This window comes from Nycticebus coucang, chromosome 8 (assembly GCF_027406575.1).
Source record: "Nycticebus coucang isolate mNycCou1 chromosome 8, mNycCou1.pri, whole genome shotgun sequence".
Lineage (NCBI taxonomy): Eukaryota > Metazoa > Chordata > Mammalia > Primates > Lorisidae > Nycticebus > Nycticebus coucang.
In genome coordinates, this window is record NC_069787.1 from 21,471,703 (window position 1) to 21,488,840 (window position 17,138).

At 37.7% G+C, this 17,138-nt stretch overlaps 1 protein-coding gene across 4 annotated transcripts in view; it reads right to left on the minus strand.

Moving 5' to 3' along the window:
- Nucleotides 1-17,138, minus strand: part of CHL1 (cell adhesion molecule L1 like) — a 219,231-nt gene that overhangs the window by 39,092 nt on the left and 163,001 nt on the right. For all 4 annotated transcript variants that reach the window (XM_053600236.1, XM_053600237.1, XM_053600234.1 and 1 more), the window contains 4 exons: nucleotides 16,471-16,649; nucleotides 10,887-11,018; nucleotides 4,545-4,685; nucleotides 3,802-3,913 (listed from right to left, as the gene is read on the minus strand). In XM_053600236.1, the coding sequence (XP_053456211.1) occupies nucleotides 3,802-3,913; nucleotides 4,545-4,685; nucleotides 10,887-11,018; nucleotides 16,471-16,649 (564 nt within the window). The remainder of the gene's footprint in view (nucleotides 1-3,801; nucleotides 3,914-4,544; nucleotides 4,686-10,886; nucleotides 11,019-16,470; nucleotides 16,650-17,138) is intronic.

Consider the following 17,138-nt stretch of genomic DNA (forward strand, 5'->3'; position numbering starts at 1 on the left):
CTTATGCTGAATGATAGCTGGGTCAGAGATGAGATTAAGAAGGAAATTGCCAAATTCTTGGAACAAAATGACAATGAAGACATGAATTATCAGAACCTCTGGGATACCGCAAAGGCAGTTCTAAGAGGGAAATTTATAGCACTGCAAGCCTTCCTCAAGAGAACAGAAAGAGAGAAAGTTAACAACTTAATGGGATATCTCAAGCAACTGGAAAAGGAAGAACATTCCAACTCCAATCCCAGTAGAAGAAAAGAAATAATCAAAATTAGAGGAGAATTAAATGAAACTGAAAACAAAAGAATTTTACAACAGATCAATAAATCAATAAGTTGGTTTTTTGAAAATGTCAATAAAATAGATAAAACTTTGGCTAACCTAACCAGAAAAAAAAGAGTAAAATCTCTAATGTCATCAATCAGAAATGAAAAAGACGAAATAACAACAGACTCCTCAGAAATTCAAAAAAGTCCTTAATAAATATTACAAGAAATTTTATTCTCAGAAATATGAAAATCTGAAGAAAATTGACCAATATTTGGAAGCACGTCACCTTCCAAGACTTAGCCAGAATCAAGTGAAAATGTTGAACAGGACAAAATCGAGTTCTGAAAGAGCATCAACCATACAAAATCTCCCTAAACAGAAAAGCCTGGGACCAGATGGCTTCACATCAGAATTCTACCAAACTTTTAAGCGGAACTAGTACCTATATTACTCAACCAGTTCCAAAATGTAGAAAATGAAGAAGACTACCCAACACATTCTATAAAGTAAACACCACCCTGATCCCCAAACCAGGAAAACACCCAAGAAGAAAAGAAAATTATAGACCAATATCACTAATGAATATAGATGCAAAAAATATTCAATAAGATCCTAACAAACAGAATCCAGCAACACATCAAACAAATTATACATCATGACCAAGTTGGTTTTATCCCAGGGTCTCAAGGCTGGTTCAATATATGTAAATCTATAAGTATAATTCAGCATATAAACAAATTAAAAACCAAAGACCATATGATTCTCTCAATTGATGCAGAAAAAGCTTTTGATAATATCCATCATCCCTTCATGATCAGAACACTTAAGAAAATTGGTATAGAAGGGACATTTCTCAAACTGATAGAGGCCATCTACAGCAAACCCACAGCCAATATCGTTATTGAATGGAGTTAAATTGAAATCATTTCCACTCAGATCAGGAACCAGACAAGGTTGCCCATTGTCTGCACTGCTCTTTCATATTGTAATGGAAGTTTTAGCCATTGCAATTAGCAAAGAAAAGGCTATCTAGGATATCCATATAAGGTCAGAAGAGATCAAACTTTCACTCTTTGTAGATGATATGATTGTATATCTGGAAAACACCAGGGATTCTACTACAAAACTCTTAGAAGTGATCAAGGAGTAGAGCAGCGTCTCAGGTTACAAAATCAACATTCATAAATTGGTAGCATTTATATATACCAACAATACTCAAGCTGAAAAAACAGTTAAGGACTCTATCCCATTCACAGTAGTGCCAAAGAAGATGAAGTATTTGGGAGTTTATCTAACAAAGGACGTGAAAGATCTCTATAAAGAGAACTATGAAACTCTAAGAAAAGAAATAGCTGAAAATGTTAACAGATGGAAAAATATATCATGCTCATGGCTGGGAAGAATCAACATTGTTAAAATGTCCATACTACCCAAAGCAATATACAATTTTAATGCAATCCCTATTAAAGCTCCACTGTCATACTTTAAAGATCTTGAAAAAATAAAACTTCATTTTATATGGAATCAGAAAAAAACCTCGAATAGCCAAGACATTACTCAGAAATAAAAACAAAGCAGGAGGAATCATGCTACCAGACCTCAAACTATACTATAAATCAATAGTTATCAAAACAGTATGGTACTGGCACAAAAACAGAGGGGTAGATGTCTGGAACAGAATAGAGAACCAAGAAATGAATCCAGCTACTTACCGTTATTTGATCTTTGACAAACCAATTAAAACCATTCAGTGGGGAAAAGATTTCCTATTTAACAAATGGTGCTGGGTGAACTGGCTGGCAACCTGTAGAAGACTGAAACTGGACCCACACCTTTCACCATTAACTAAGATAGACTCTTACTGGATTAAAGATTTAAACGTAAGACATGAAACTATAAAAATACTAGAAGAGAGTGCAGAGAAAACCCTTGAAGAAATCGGTCTGGGCAAGTATTTTATGAGGAGGACCCCTGGGGCAATTGAAGCAGCATCAAAAATACACTACTGGGACCTGATCAAACTAAAAAGCTTCTGCACAGCCAAGAACACAGTAAGTAAAGCAAGCAAACATCCCTCAGAATGGGAGAAGATATTTGCAGGTTATGTCTCTGACAAAGGGTTAATAAAGAGAATCCACAGAGAACTCAAATGTATAAGCAAGAAAAGAACAAGTGATCCCATTGCTGGCTGGGCAAGGGACTTGAGGAGAAAATTCTCTGAAGAAGACAGGCGCATGGCCTACAGACATATGAAAAAATGTTCATCATCTTTAATCATCAGAGAAATTCAAATGAAAACTACTTTGAGATGTCATCTAACTCCAGTAAGATTAGCCCATATCACAAAATCCCAAGACCAGAGATGTTGGCGCGGATGTGGAGAAAAGGGAACACTTCTACACTGCTGGTGGGAATGCAAATTAATACATTCCTTTTGGAAAGATGTTTGGAGAACACTTAGAGATCTAAAAATAGATCTGCCATTCAATCCTATAATTCCTCTACTAGGGATATACCCAGAAGACCAAAAAATCACATTATAACAAAGATATTTGTACCAGAATGTTTATTGCAGCTTAATTCATAATTGCTAAGTCATGGAAAAAGCCCAAATGCCCATTGATTCTCGAATGGATTAATAAATGTTGGTATATGTACACCATGGAATATTATGTAGCCTTAAAAAAGATGGAGACTTTATCTCTTTCATTTTTACATGGATGGAGCTAGAACATATTCTTCTTAGTAAAGTATTTCAAGAATGGAAGAAAAAGTATCCAATGTACTCAGCCCTACTATGAAACTAATTTATGTCTTTCACATGAAAGCTATAACCCAGTTATAACCTAAGAATAGGGGGAAGAGGTAGAGGGATGGGTGGGAGGGGGGAAGTTGGGCGGAGGGAGGGTGATTGGTGGAATTACACCTGCGGTGCATCTTACAAGGGTACATGTGAAACTTGGTAAATGTAGAATATAAATGTCTTAACACAATAACTAAGAAAATGCCAGGAAGGCTATGTTAACCAGTGTGATGAAAATGTGTCAAACGGTCTACAAAACCAGTGTATGGTGCCCCATGATCGCATTAATGTACGCAGCTATGATTTAACAGAAAAAAAAAAGAAAGAAAGAAAAAATGAAATTCAAGATGAATGTTAGAAATTGAAGCAATTGTGTTTGAAATTGAAGGCAGGCTTAAAATTAATTATTTAGACAATTGCAAAACAGCAATGAAGTAAAATATGACGTTAGGGTATCCCCATAATAAAAAAAAGTTCTACTTTTAAAAATGTCTTAGTAAACAAATCTGTGCTTTTTAAAAATGAACATTCATGCCCCTCAATACTTCCCCATGTGAGAAAGTCCTAGAAACCTAGCCAATGTTTTCAGAAGTAGCTAAGCTTGTTACCTTATTTCTCAGAGACATGGAGTACATGTAACAATATAGACACAACACAGCTTGTCGAAGGACAAATGGAAAGACAAGGGGAAGTCTTCAATGGCCTTTCTCTAAGGAAACTGTGTGCCAGCTTACCAGGATACTATCGCCTCAGGTGAAGCAAAGAACTCGCAGTGTAAGAAAGCGTTGTACCCGACCACAGTAGCGTAATTTTCTCCATCTTCAGTCAGTATCAATGGACGATCATCTATTTAAAAGTAACATAAATAACAGTTTGAAACTTCCACGTAAGAACTACCACATATGTGCAAATTAAATGTTTTCTATGTTCTAGCCATATTAATATGAATGAAAAATAGCTGAATGTTACAGTACATATTTAGAAAAGCATTCAAAGTTAATACATGGCTCAGTGCTTGTAGCATAGTGGTTACGGTGCCAGCCACATACACCAAGGCTGCCAGGTTCAAATCCAGCCAACTGAATAACAAAGGCAACAACAATAACAACAACAACAAAAATAGCCGGGCATTGTGGGGGGGCGCCTGTAGTCCCTGCTACTTGGGAGGCTGAGGCAAGAGAATTGCTTAAGCCCAAGAGTCTGAGGTTGCTGTGTGTTTTGATGCCACGGCACTCTACCTAGGGTGACAAAGTGGGACTCTGTCTCTAAATAAATAATAAATAAATAAAAATAACAAAGTTAATATATATTTGAAAGCATAATTTCAGTCTGAATCTAATGCCCAATGTACAGTGAAAGAGACTGATTTTTCCTCCCATCCTGTATGTGTCAAGAATTTCACGGGTATTTGCAAACATGGCCTTGACCGTTTTCTTTCAGAAAACAGCAAGTTATATCTGTTTGGGGGTATGCTTACCTACAACATCGATATTGGCATTGGCAAGGATAGTTCCGTGGATGTTTGAGGCTTCGCACTGGTACACAGCAGTATGATTTGGTTGCAGGTTGATAAAACTGATTTCTCGGGGGAAGACAACATCACCAGCAAATGGGTGCTCTGAAAGAGATTAAAGAATGTCAGCTTGACAAAGAATAGGACATAAAATATTTATGTACCATGTATTAAACGTGTCACACAGTATTTATATTTTAAGACCAATTTAGGATGAATGGTAGTTCATTGAAACGGATTCTTTAGACTTTCTGAACATTGATCATAGATTTTTCTTTCCAGATCCTTCTATATTTTCAATCTCCCTTCAAATTAATATTTATTGTCAGAGCATCTCTTGATCTGCAGCTCATGCTCTTCCCATACACATAACCACAGAAAGATTCTAGATCACCTGTTTGGCATTCAAGTCCCACAATGGATTGACCCTTATCTGTTCTTCGGAATTTAGATACAGACACTGCACAGTACAAATCCCAAGCTCAGCGCATCATGCACGATCCCCCAGACTACAGATATCGGCTGCTGGTTTTTTGCCCTGCTGTCAATGTTCCTATCATACTTCTCTGCCCTTGTGCAATTTTCTGATCTGCAGCCTTCATTCTATTTGTCTCTCTTCACCGTTTAACCACCTCAGGTACATATATTTCATTTTCCCAGTAAGACTAAACCCTTCCTGAGAGGAGAGGCCAGGGTGGTTTTTCTTGTTGTTGTTTGTTTGTTTGTTTTTCACTTTGGGATAATAAAACCTGCCCCACTCTTGATCTAAGTATAACTCCGAAAGTATCATTTGAGATGAGAACATCTAACATCTACACTACATTGATTAAGGGCCAAATGCCCTCCTGGAGGTAACACCTGCACTGTCTCACGCCACTGCTCAGAGCCTGCTAGACCAGCATTTCTATAGCCATTCCGTGGCTGGGAGTGGGAGGGCCAGATTTCAGAAAAGGAAAATGACATATTCCATAGCATTTGGCCACTTTTCTGACTCTAAACCATGGGCCTTTGCTACAACATTACAAAAAAGCAGTGGGAAGGAAAACATTAGCTAGGGATGCTGAAGGAGGGGCATAGATGCAAGAATTTTTAGTTTAAATGATATTACAAGGTTACCAATCAATCAAATTTTTTTCTGATTGTTTCTTCCCTATACAAAATATACTGTACTAAGTTTTAGGTTAGAAAAACATTGGCTAGTGCATATTATAACAGACTTCTTATACACTTTTTTCCTCCTGGGAGTCATAAATGAATATATTTTTTTCACTTGACCATAAGCTCCCTGCGGGCAGGACTGCATATAATGGCCTAGATGCAGTATTTCCCCAGTGTTCAAAGAGCAGCTACCACAGAGGAGAAAGTCAGTAAAGATTTGTTGGAATGACTAAAAAAGTGGTGTCATATAACCTTTTACTCCTGAAAAGCCCCTGTAAGTAGACAGAGCAATAGCCCCTAAAAGATGTTCATATTCCCTACACAGAATTTCAATGACAAATATAATGTCATTATATAATGTCATTGAACATTTTATCACTTATCTCTTGAGAATCTCTTCCAAATTGGCTAAAGTTGAACTCTTAACTCTGCAGAGGACTGAGTCTCTGATCCGATTCTTCACCCCTGTACCCTAAGTCCAGAGTCCTAAGCCTCGTAGTTAACCTCACCATGCTCCTTGTACTATCTGTCCCACGGGTGGCTCTGAATCAATACGGCAAATTACAAAAGGAAGAAATGAGACCATGGTTTCAAACTTGAGATAAAAACACTAGAACGGTGCTCAAATCTGCCTTGTTGGATGGGTATAAAATTGCAGAATACTGCTACATATTGGCAAGGGCCAACAACAGAAGCTTCTGGGATTTACAAAAGCTGAGTCTTTTAGCTCTTTGAAGATTTTCCATATTTCTTCCCAAAACATCTATATTAGTTTGCACCCCTACCCACAGTGTATAAGCATTCCCTTTTCTCTGCACCCACATCATCATCTGCATCTATGGGACTTTATGATGTGGGCTATTGTCACTGGGGTTAGGTGATATCTCAGAGTGGTTTTGATTTGAATTTCTCTAATGATTAAGCGGACCTTCCATTTGACCCCACAATCCTATTACTAGGCATCTACCCTAAAGAAAAAAAATCATTTTACTGTAAATGTTTATAGCAGCTCAATTCACAATCGCAAAGATGTAGAACCAACCCAAGTGCCCATCAACCCATGATTGGATTAATGAACTGTGATATATATATATATACCCCATGGAATACTATTCAGCCATAAAAAGATGGAGACTTTATACCTTTCCTATTTATTTGGATGGAATTGCAGAACATTCTCCTTAGTAAAGTATTTCAAGGATGGAAAAACAAGCATCCCATGTACTCAACACTCATTTGAAGCTAGTAGATGAGCAACAACAGACCCATAGGTGAGAGAAAACACAATTAAATTCAAGTAGAGGGAAGCACGGGGGGCAAAAGGAGGAAGGGGCTCAGCAAGCTTCCACCTAATGAGGAGGATGCTGGCACACTTCCCAGGGGAAGAACCCAGACACAACTCAGACTTTTTCTAACAAACACAAATAACGTAACATAATTGCATGTACCCTTATATTAATCCAAAATAATATACATACTAAAAAACAGTAAGAAAACTGAGTCTTTATAATATCAAACATAACACACTAGTCCTGATATAATTCATAAATTCTTTATCAGTTTTGCTTTTGGTTAGCTCAGAGAGAATAATGCTCTGGACTTAATCATTTCTAGATTCCATTTCTGGGTCTAAATGTACCTGGGTTGTGTCCTTCAAAAGTAGTATAACCTCTCTGAGCCTTAGTTGTCACATCTGTAAACTGGAGAATAATAAAATTCTATTTTTTGAGTCTGCTGGGAGGCTCAAAAATATTAGCTGTGAAGCATGTAGACAGGGTCAGGCCTATAATCAGTAACAGTAATCACTGTGATTTACTTTTGAAATCATACAGGGGGCCGGCGCCTGTGGCTCAGCGAGTAGAGTGCCGGCCCCAAATACTGAGAGTGGTGGGTTCAAACCTGGCCTCAGCCAAACTGCAACAAAAAATAAAAATATAGCTGGGCATTGTGGTGGGTGCCTGTGGTCACAGTTACTCGGGAGATTGAGGCAAAAGAATTACCTAAGCCCAAGAGCTGGAGATTGCTGTGAGCTGTGATGCCACAGCACTTTACTGAGGGTGACAAAGTGAGAAAGTGAGACTCTGTCTCTAAAAAAAAAAAAAAAGAAAGAAAGAAATCATACAGGGAAAGGACATGCAATTCCTAAAACTGTAAGTTCAAAGAGATGTCAAATCCTTTAGCCAGCCCACTGTCCTCAAACATCCCAGCCTAGGAACATTCTTGACCTGTTGCAGGGAAGTAAGGAGAAGAACCTAGAGAAAGCTTGCGTTCACAGTGCGGCTTTGGTCTGAGGTCCAACATTGTTCAGCTGTGCTATTTTGTGTACATTATTTGCACCCTGACCTCCTCATCCATTAACAAACCTACTGGCTCTCCTTTAGGAATATATCTAAAACCTGACCGCTACTGGTACCAAGCCATCCCTGGGCCCTTTGGCTTTCTGGCGCTTCCTACCTGGAATCATACAGTCCATATTCTATTCAGAGGTCTGAAAAAAAAACCCTTATCAAGACATCAAATAGATTATGTCACCCTTCTACTCAAAATCCTCTAAGAGCCACCAGCTTATTTCCAATAAAACCCAAGTCCTGACTGAGGTGTTCACCTTTGCCCACGCCCTGGCTCCTTCTCCTCAAGTTGATCTCCTGGCCCAGTGTACAGGGACCTCCTTTCTTTCCTTCCCACCCCAAACATACCTCCAGGGCATGATGCTGACTCAGCTGCTCCACCCTGAAGGTGCTTTCACAGATAGATGCATGGCTGACTCTCAACCTCCTGGAGGTCTCTGCTGAAAGGCAAATTACCATGGAGCCTTCCCATCTTTTGCTTAAAATAAAATAGCCACCCAGGAACCTCCTTCCTCCACTCCCTCACCCAGCTGTCTGGCTGCTGTTTTATCACTCTACAGTGCTTAGTTTCTATTGACCTCCTCCCCCCACTAGAATGTCGGAGGCAGCAGAGTAGGGACTCTGTCCATTTTATTCACCACTATATCTCAATCCAGAAGCCCAAGTGCCCAGAACTTAGATACTGCAGCTTAATAAACATTACTGAGGCTCAGCGCCAGTAGCTCAGTGGTTATGGTGCCGGCCACATACACCAAGGCTGGTGGGTTCGAACATGGCCGGGGCCAGTTAAACAACAATGACAATTGCAACAACAAAAAAAAATAGCCGGGCGTTGTGGCGGGTGCCTGTAGTTCCAGCTACTTGGGAGGCTGAGGCAAGAGAATCACTTAAGCCCAAGAGTTTGAGGTATATATAAAAAAAATTACCGAATGAGCAAACCTGATAAATAAGAACAGTAGTACCTCACCTACAGGTTCTTTTGGAGATTCCAACTAATTTGTGAATGGCTTTTAGAAGCAGCTGAGCATCATTCAAGTATGAAGTGTTATGATTTTGTGTTTAAAAAAAATCTGAAGTTCTGAATTTCTTATTTTAGCAACCGGAAGATTCTTTATACACAAAATCATTTTCCCTTGCATCTACCACAAATCTCATTGTTTTTTCCATCTTTCATTCTAAAGAGATGACAAAAAAAGTCTTGAATTTGAAGAATCTAATAAAGAGGACTAAAGTTGCCTGAGTGGAAACAGCAACTATCAACAACCCAGTGGGTTTTTTTCCATGACTTAGCAATTATGAATAGGGCTGCAATAAACATTCTGGTACAAATAGCTTTGTTGTGATGTGATTTTTGGTCTTCTGGGTATATGCCTATGCGGTGCATCTTACAAGGGTATATGTGAAACTTAGTGAATGTGGAATGTAAATGTCTTAGCACAATAACTAAGAAAATCCCAGGAAGTCTATGTTAACCAGTGTGATGAAAATTTGTCAAATGGTCTATGAAACTAGTGTATGGTGTTCACATTAATATGCACAGCTATGATTTAATAAAAAAAAAAAACGGCGGGGTGCTGCTAGTGTGGCGATCCCTGAGCTATGCATTCTCTGGGCAATGTTTCTTTTAATCCACATAACAGCCTCATGATTCAGTGCAACTTACATCCCCCATTTTACTGAGGAGGAAACAGGTTTTAAGAGGACCAGTACTCCTTCCAGTCAGGCAGCCAGGAAACAGTGGAGCCAGCATGCAAACATGGGCAGTCTGCTCCAGTGTTTATAAACTACACAATGCTTTATGGATGAATCACTACCCTAAGTGGCTAACCATATTTTTCTCATTCAACCACAACCAAGTATCATTATCTGTATTCTACAGTTTAAGAAACTTGAGCTCAGGAGATTCAGTAAATAGTTTAAGGTCATACAGGTGGGAAGACGCACAGTTGAGGTGAGAGCCAAGGTCCATGGAGCATGGGGAGGCTCACCCTTGACATTTGTAGGCCCCACAGCAAAATGACAAGTGGAACCCACATACATAGTCATATGTCTCAAGATTATACCCAAATGGAGACAACTGGTTGACACATAGAACATGTTCTGCCTCCTGCCTGCATTTGCAGTGATCTGAGTCAGGTTCAAGGGCAGGACCAGGTACTCCTTGGAGGTGTACTCTGGAGCATGGTGGAGTGGCAGGAGGAGGTCCAAGCCCTGGGTAATGTCCACCTTTCCAAGCTCAGACCATCTGGAGAGGGCTCGGGCTGACTGGACAAAGGCATTTGCAGTGGAGCTTGGTTAAGAACAGGCAGGGAGCCAAGGGTAATGGGCACAGGTTCAGGCTTGGAATGTCTCCCTGTCCCTGAGGATTTTTCAGAGGATGCACTGAGCAGGTCTCTGAGAAGGGCAGAGCCCAACCAGGGCATCACTTTTGCCTGGGTCTAAGGGAGGGTTCCAACTTTCAACCTGTGCTTTCAGCTAGTAGGTTACTCTTCGTATTTCTTTTCAGAGAGAAACACTTGGCTTTCCTCCTTGACTGTACCCACTTTCTCTTTCAGGTGCCTCTAAAACAAAAGTATTTTTATACATAATTTGTAAAAGAACCTAGCCACTATAAACATTATTCACAACTCTTCCAGGAACAACAGTTCTTGCTTAGAAAGAGGCAATTGCTAATTTTCTGATTAAATCTGTCTTGCTAATCCAGCCACTTCCCAGCTCCATTTTACAGAGTGTCTGACCATTCATAACCCCATCAAACCAGCACCTGCAGCTCTGCATTTCAAATGGTGTTTTAACTTACTGTCAATTGGGGAGCCATTGACTCTCCACTTGATTGTGGGTTGAGGTTCCCCTTCAGCCTCACATAACAAGATCCCACTGCTCCCGGTACTATACACTCCACTTTGGGGTTTCTTCGTCCAGTGAGGAGGCTCTGGAAACAAAGTGAACAGAGCTCGTTGTTAAAGGGTCCCAAAATTTTAAAGTCTGTATTTCTACCATGCACCAGCAGAGGGCAGACACCACAAAGTAGTTCCTTGTAGCTCTTTTTGATAAACTGCAAGCAAGGTGGAAATTGTATTTATGTGGTATGAGGTGTGTTGGGGGGGGTGTGTGTGTGTCTGTGTTTAATTTAGACTCAGCGTGGATAAAAAATCAGTACCCTAAAAATAGTTACTGTTTATGCAGCCACTTTATTTAGCCACACAAGTATCTATCCCACTAAGACAATGAGAGAGGCATAAACAGATGGTAAGATTATTTAGTGCTGGCTACGGCTTATTTTTAAGCTGCAGCATGGCTTCTAAAAAAGTCAGACACTCAAGAATTATATTTTGAGAAATTCTAAAATAAAAGTATTTAAAATTTTTAACTTTTATTTTAAATATATATGTATTTGTGGTTATTGGCCAGGGCTGGGTTTGAACCCGCCACCTCCAGAATATGGCGCCCTACTCCTTGAGCCACAGGCACCACCCTTACTTTAAATATTTTTAAATTAATGACTCTATAGCATTTATATGCTCGTAGCTCCATTTCGATCTAACTAATACATTTGGAAAACATCATTTCCAAGAGCTTTTTTTTAAGGGGGGAGGGAGAGAATTCTAAAAGTAATATTTAGCCTTTTGCAGTCTTAGGGTGGGAACCCGTGACCTTCTGATTTCAAGATTGTTCTTTTTTAAGCACCAAAGGAAGCAAGTCTTCATCTTTCTCTATGGTACACCTTTTAATAAAATTTGAATTCAGTCAAAAGGCTGCATTCAATAATCCAGGAAGCCATATGTGGTCTCAAGGCCACAGGTTCCCTACCCTGATTCTAATATTATAGTATTAAGTTGGTATTTCAGAAGAAAATGAGACATTTTCTTTCCTTCAAACATTGCTGTCATGATCTGTCAATTTAAGAATATTACACTGTCAAGACCAAATAAAAGGTTTACATTAAAGTGTAGACTGTTTGGATGATTTGATTTCAGAGAAAATTGCACAAAACTTGTAGATAGTAATTCCCATCAAGTATTGTTTATTTCCCTTAAGACATTTTAAATTTCCATTTTCAGTCAAAAAGTAGTCTTTAAGACATATATAGGTGTAAAACTTTTTTAAAAATCATTTAAATATTCTTTTCAAGTAAAGAAGAAAGAGGATTATGTGAAAAGAAAATACCTACTAAGTCATAAGTAGAAACTCAGGTATACAAATAACCCTGGTGAATTAAAGCAAGGTAAGTGCCTTTGTGATTATTCCATGGGGTGTGGACTTAATTGTTAAATTCCAAGTAAAAAAAATGTATGTGTATATATATACATATATATGCATACACAAACATACACATTAATATATATATGTATTATGTGTGTATTCATAATCTATCCCATCTGTAAACATTCAGTTGCAAATAATCCAAGTTATAAACTGTAGATGATTATCTGAGGTAAAGTGTTTGATGTTATTGTTACTTTTTAAATCTATTCATATAATCATAATAAAATTAATAATTTGTAAGTTAGAGGAAAACTCCATAAACATGAACATTATCATATTTACAGTAGAAAACTACAATTATAGCTTTTAGAGCATATATAAATAAAGACAATTAAGGAATGGTGCTATTTTCCTAATCTCCATGCATAACAAAATTGAGATTTCTAATTGTTATCATGTTTCAAATTTCCCATGGTGCCTGTGCTAAGATCTATTGGTGCTAGGCCTGAAAGGGAGCTTAGTTTATCACATCTTCCAACCATTTCTCCTTACAGACAGAGGACTGGGCTTTGGAGAAGTCATTAAACTTGCACAGAGTCATTAAGAGAAAAAGCCCCATTTCCTGTGCCTGCCATTCTATGGTCCTTCCACGTGCAAAGGACCTACAAATAAGCAACACGGAGACACCAAAGCCAAGAGGTTTTATTTCTAATTCATTATTATCTTATTAATTTGGAACAAAGACAGGAACCAAGACCGACTCAATTTATCAACTGTTACTTTGTGCTTCCAAATCCAGGCTCTCCCAATATTTAGCAACTGACTATGAAGTTTTGACCATTCACCAGGCTTCATCAATCAACTTTACTATAACCTTTCTTCATAAGCTTTCTTTATAAATGCTTGCAAATTTATTTTTATATGTCTCATCCTTGAAAAAGACATGATCATCAAATCTCATTATTTTATCTATTATCCTAAGACATATAGTAACTGATGAAAATTAGGTATGTTCAAACTTCACCTATTTTCTCATAATTTTAAATACTAAAATAAGAAGATAGAGTTATGCAAATGTCTGAGTACTGAGACTATATAAAAAGCAAACTAAATAGGATATCTATCACTCGAAGAAAAACAAAATATAACAGAAAATTGGGTGCCCATGAAACATAAAACACAGTGGGGTAAAACTGTTTTATCACTGACTCCTATTAAATATCTCTATCATAATAAATCAAAAATAGGTTCAACAACTGTTGGATTTAATTGCAGCTTTTTAAGGAATAGATTTGTTATTTGAAAATGAGATTTTTCTTAAGTGTAATCAATGACCGAATTACATTTGCGTTTATGACATTCTTTGAAAATGCAAAATCATTTGGGGCTCTGATTTCCTATTATACTTACTAAAGTTCAAAAAACTTAAATTATTCAAAAGTTGACCACATTAAAATTACTGCTGGAAGCTTATTTTAAAATAATCTGTGAAAATGTGATTGTAATCATATTTTGATTTCTGGATTTCTTTTTTTTTTTTTTTTTGGTTTTTGGCCGGGGCTGGGTTTGAACCCGCCACCTCCGGCATATGGAACCGGCGCCCTACTCCTTGAGCCACAGGTGCTGCCCGATTTCTGAATTTAGAATGTTTTAGTTGCTATTCTAACAATCTCTTTTTAGTGAATGTGTAATTATTTATATCATGGATATCTAGAAAATACAACTGTACTTAGTCAAGACAACCCGGTTGGTTTGGGTTATATATATTATAGGATTTGAAATGTAGTTTGATTTCATATTTAGGATATCATAGCTTAAAGAACAAGCTCACAGGATTTGACTAGGTTTAATAATAAGGAAGAAATATCATATGCAGAAAGGAAACAATTCAATCCACATTTTTAGTAAAGCACAATGGGTCTTTTCAGAATGGACTAGATTCTCAAATGGCACAAGAACATTGCCCATTTTCCCATATGGCTAATCTTTGTTATTTAATTTGTGTTTCCATAAAAGAGACAAAAAAAAAAAAAGAAAGAAAGAAAGAAAAGAAAAGAAACAGGAGAGGGTGCAGGAAGGCAAAAGAGAATTGAATAAAAGTGAACTCATCCATCCAGATGATTAATGAAGGTTGTATTTACTGCTTTCACACTTCAAAATAAAAAAGACCTCTTAAGCTCAATTTGCTTTTCATGTGTAAAGGAAAAGAGAAACTCCTAAAACATACAACGGAGGGTACTTTTAGCAGTTTCTCACTAAGGGTGAAGGATGATTAAATGTTCCTCATAAAAACATTATTTACATCTCAATAGTGCTAATAGGTGTTTTATGAATAGTGAAAACAGTTTTTTCAGGAAATCTATATTCCTTTCGAGTCCTGTAGTCAACATTTTAAACTGCATAATGAATTTTACATCTCTGATTCTCTCTCTCTCTCTCTTTTTTTTTTTTTGCAACCCTTGCAATTCTTTGGAAAGCTTCAGTCTTACAGTCGAGAAAAACGTGGCCAGATTGTTAAAATATTCAGCTACCGTAGCAATGTTCCAGCCATCTGGAAGGATTTCTAGTAGTCAGCAACTTAGAGTAGGAGAAGCTAACAATTAGACACGTCTGGTTCGTGGGTGTGTGTGTGTGAGCTGCAGAGGGGCTGCGGGGAGGTTATAGAAAAATATCCCTGTTGCACGATGTAGCCAAATCACATGGAAATATCCAGTGATGACTTAACATATAGATAAAATAAATCCTTCAAACTCTTCCTCTCTGAATTTCTGTGTGAATAATTTAATGTCAGAGGAATATATCACTGTTGGCAAATGTTAAGGTTAATGCATAATTTTGGGCTTTCTCCTATATAGATTTTGCTTTTGTCAAGCCAAAGAAAATAAAATTCTCATCTTTAGTATTCTTTTCTTTCTACCTTAACTAACAACATCCATTGCAGAGAGGACTTGGAAACACAGTGTTATTTCAAACAGGGGCATGACTTAATCAATTATCTTAACATTTACTTGTGAGTGGAATGTGTGTCTGAGTCTTTTTTTTTTTTCCTCCCTCATTAATTAAAACAACAGGCCATTACTTAGGTGCTCCCTGTGCAAACTGAAGCTTTAAGAGGTGAGCTTTATTGGAATATTAACGGCAGCCCCAGAGCACTAGGTCACTGGATGGTAGCCTAAAAGAGACAATTCCTTTCAATAGTTAAGTACACAGCACTAAGTGAGTACAAATGCAGTAATCGTTCCATTAATTTGATCAATACAATCAACTAAACCATAGATAGAAGTCCTCAATGTGATCAGAGTCACAGAAAGTAATCTGCATCAATCAAAGGCAGAGAAGGACTACAAAACCTTCACATCCACCAACCAGGCGTAGCCCCAATACCTACGTTCTGTGGCTGGCCCCTTTTTAAAATGATGTCATCATTGCCGACATACTTCTACAAATACAACAAATGAAAATTATTGGATTTACAGAAAGAAGATGACTTGAATGTAATACGGTTTTTGCACTTTTGGATGGAGACACTATCACATGTATTTATAGCACATAGAGCATACAATCTATTCTTCTTTCCCAACAAATAATATATTGAATATCATCTTAACCCAAAATATGGCCCCAAACTGTTGTATCTAGGATAGAATTAAGACAACAATTTCTCTGCCTGTCTTACTTCTTTGAAGAAAAAGCCCCGAGGTACAGAAAAGGTAAATAAAGTGTCCATGGACACAGTAAGTTAATTACAGGATTAAAAAACAAAATCCAAGCTTTCTTCCAGGCCTGTTTCAATTCTGCTTTCCACTGAAAACCACACTACTTCTTTTATGATTTGATATCATATGGTGTCATACACGTATAATAAAATCATTTCTTATAACACTACATATGATGATGTGGGAAACTAGATTTAATGACTATTTGAACAAATTATGGAAATCACCTGCGTTTAATCCCTATCAGGAGATTTTTTTATGTCATCTGTCCCTTGTATGTGCTCTGGGGCAGCATATAAATGATAAGCCTGCTTAACTGAAGAGTAATAGAATTGATTGTCCACACCACAATTAAAAGTTGAAATTATTGGTCTGTTTTAACGTATATGATTTAGAGGCAAAGGTCACTGCATATATAAGTTTACTCCTTTTTTTTAAGTAGAAGAATAAACCAACATGTACCTTCCACTATCACATGAAAATCATGAGTGACTGTTCCCAGGAAATTGCTGGCTGTGCAGTGGTAATTCCCTTCATCCCTATAAGAGACATTCTCTATCTTCAAAGTCTTGTTGTAATTTGTATCTCTTTCCTTTGGTAAGTCACCACCCATTTTTTTCCAATCAATGTGTGGAGTCGGTCTGCAAAATAAACAAAGATACATATGTTTTTAAGTAGAAAATAAAACACACAGAAACCCTCAGGACACATCCTTTACCAGGAGCTTACATGTGCTCAGATTCCACTGAGTCACATCAACCTTACAGGTGGACAGACCTGCATACCACCATCAGTGGTGAACACGGGCATTGGAACAAGGGTCTTTCACTGGATGTTACTTTAGTAATCTACTACCTCAGAAATTGTCTCTCCCTTCTCTTCAGGGGAAAAGTGCTGACTAGGTGTGGCTGGATTAAGGATAAATTATTGAAGCCTGGAGAAATGATATTAAAAGATATTTTTTCAAGTATGAAAATCTCCCTGTAGGGAGTTTGCAGAGGCTAGAGATAACAGCAGGCTTCCCCGTGTGAGTCTGAAAAATGCAGTAATATAGGATCCAACAGACAACAGAGAGAAGCCAGGATTCCCCCTTTAACCTTATGCAGCTGATGGCAGCTGACATGGAGGAT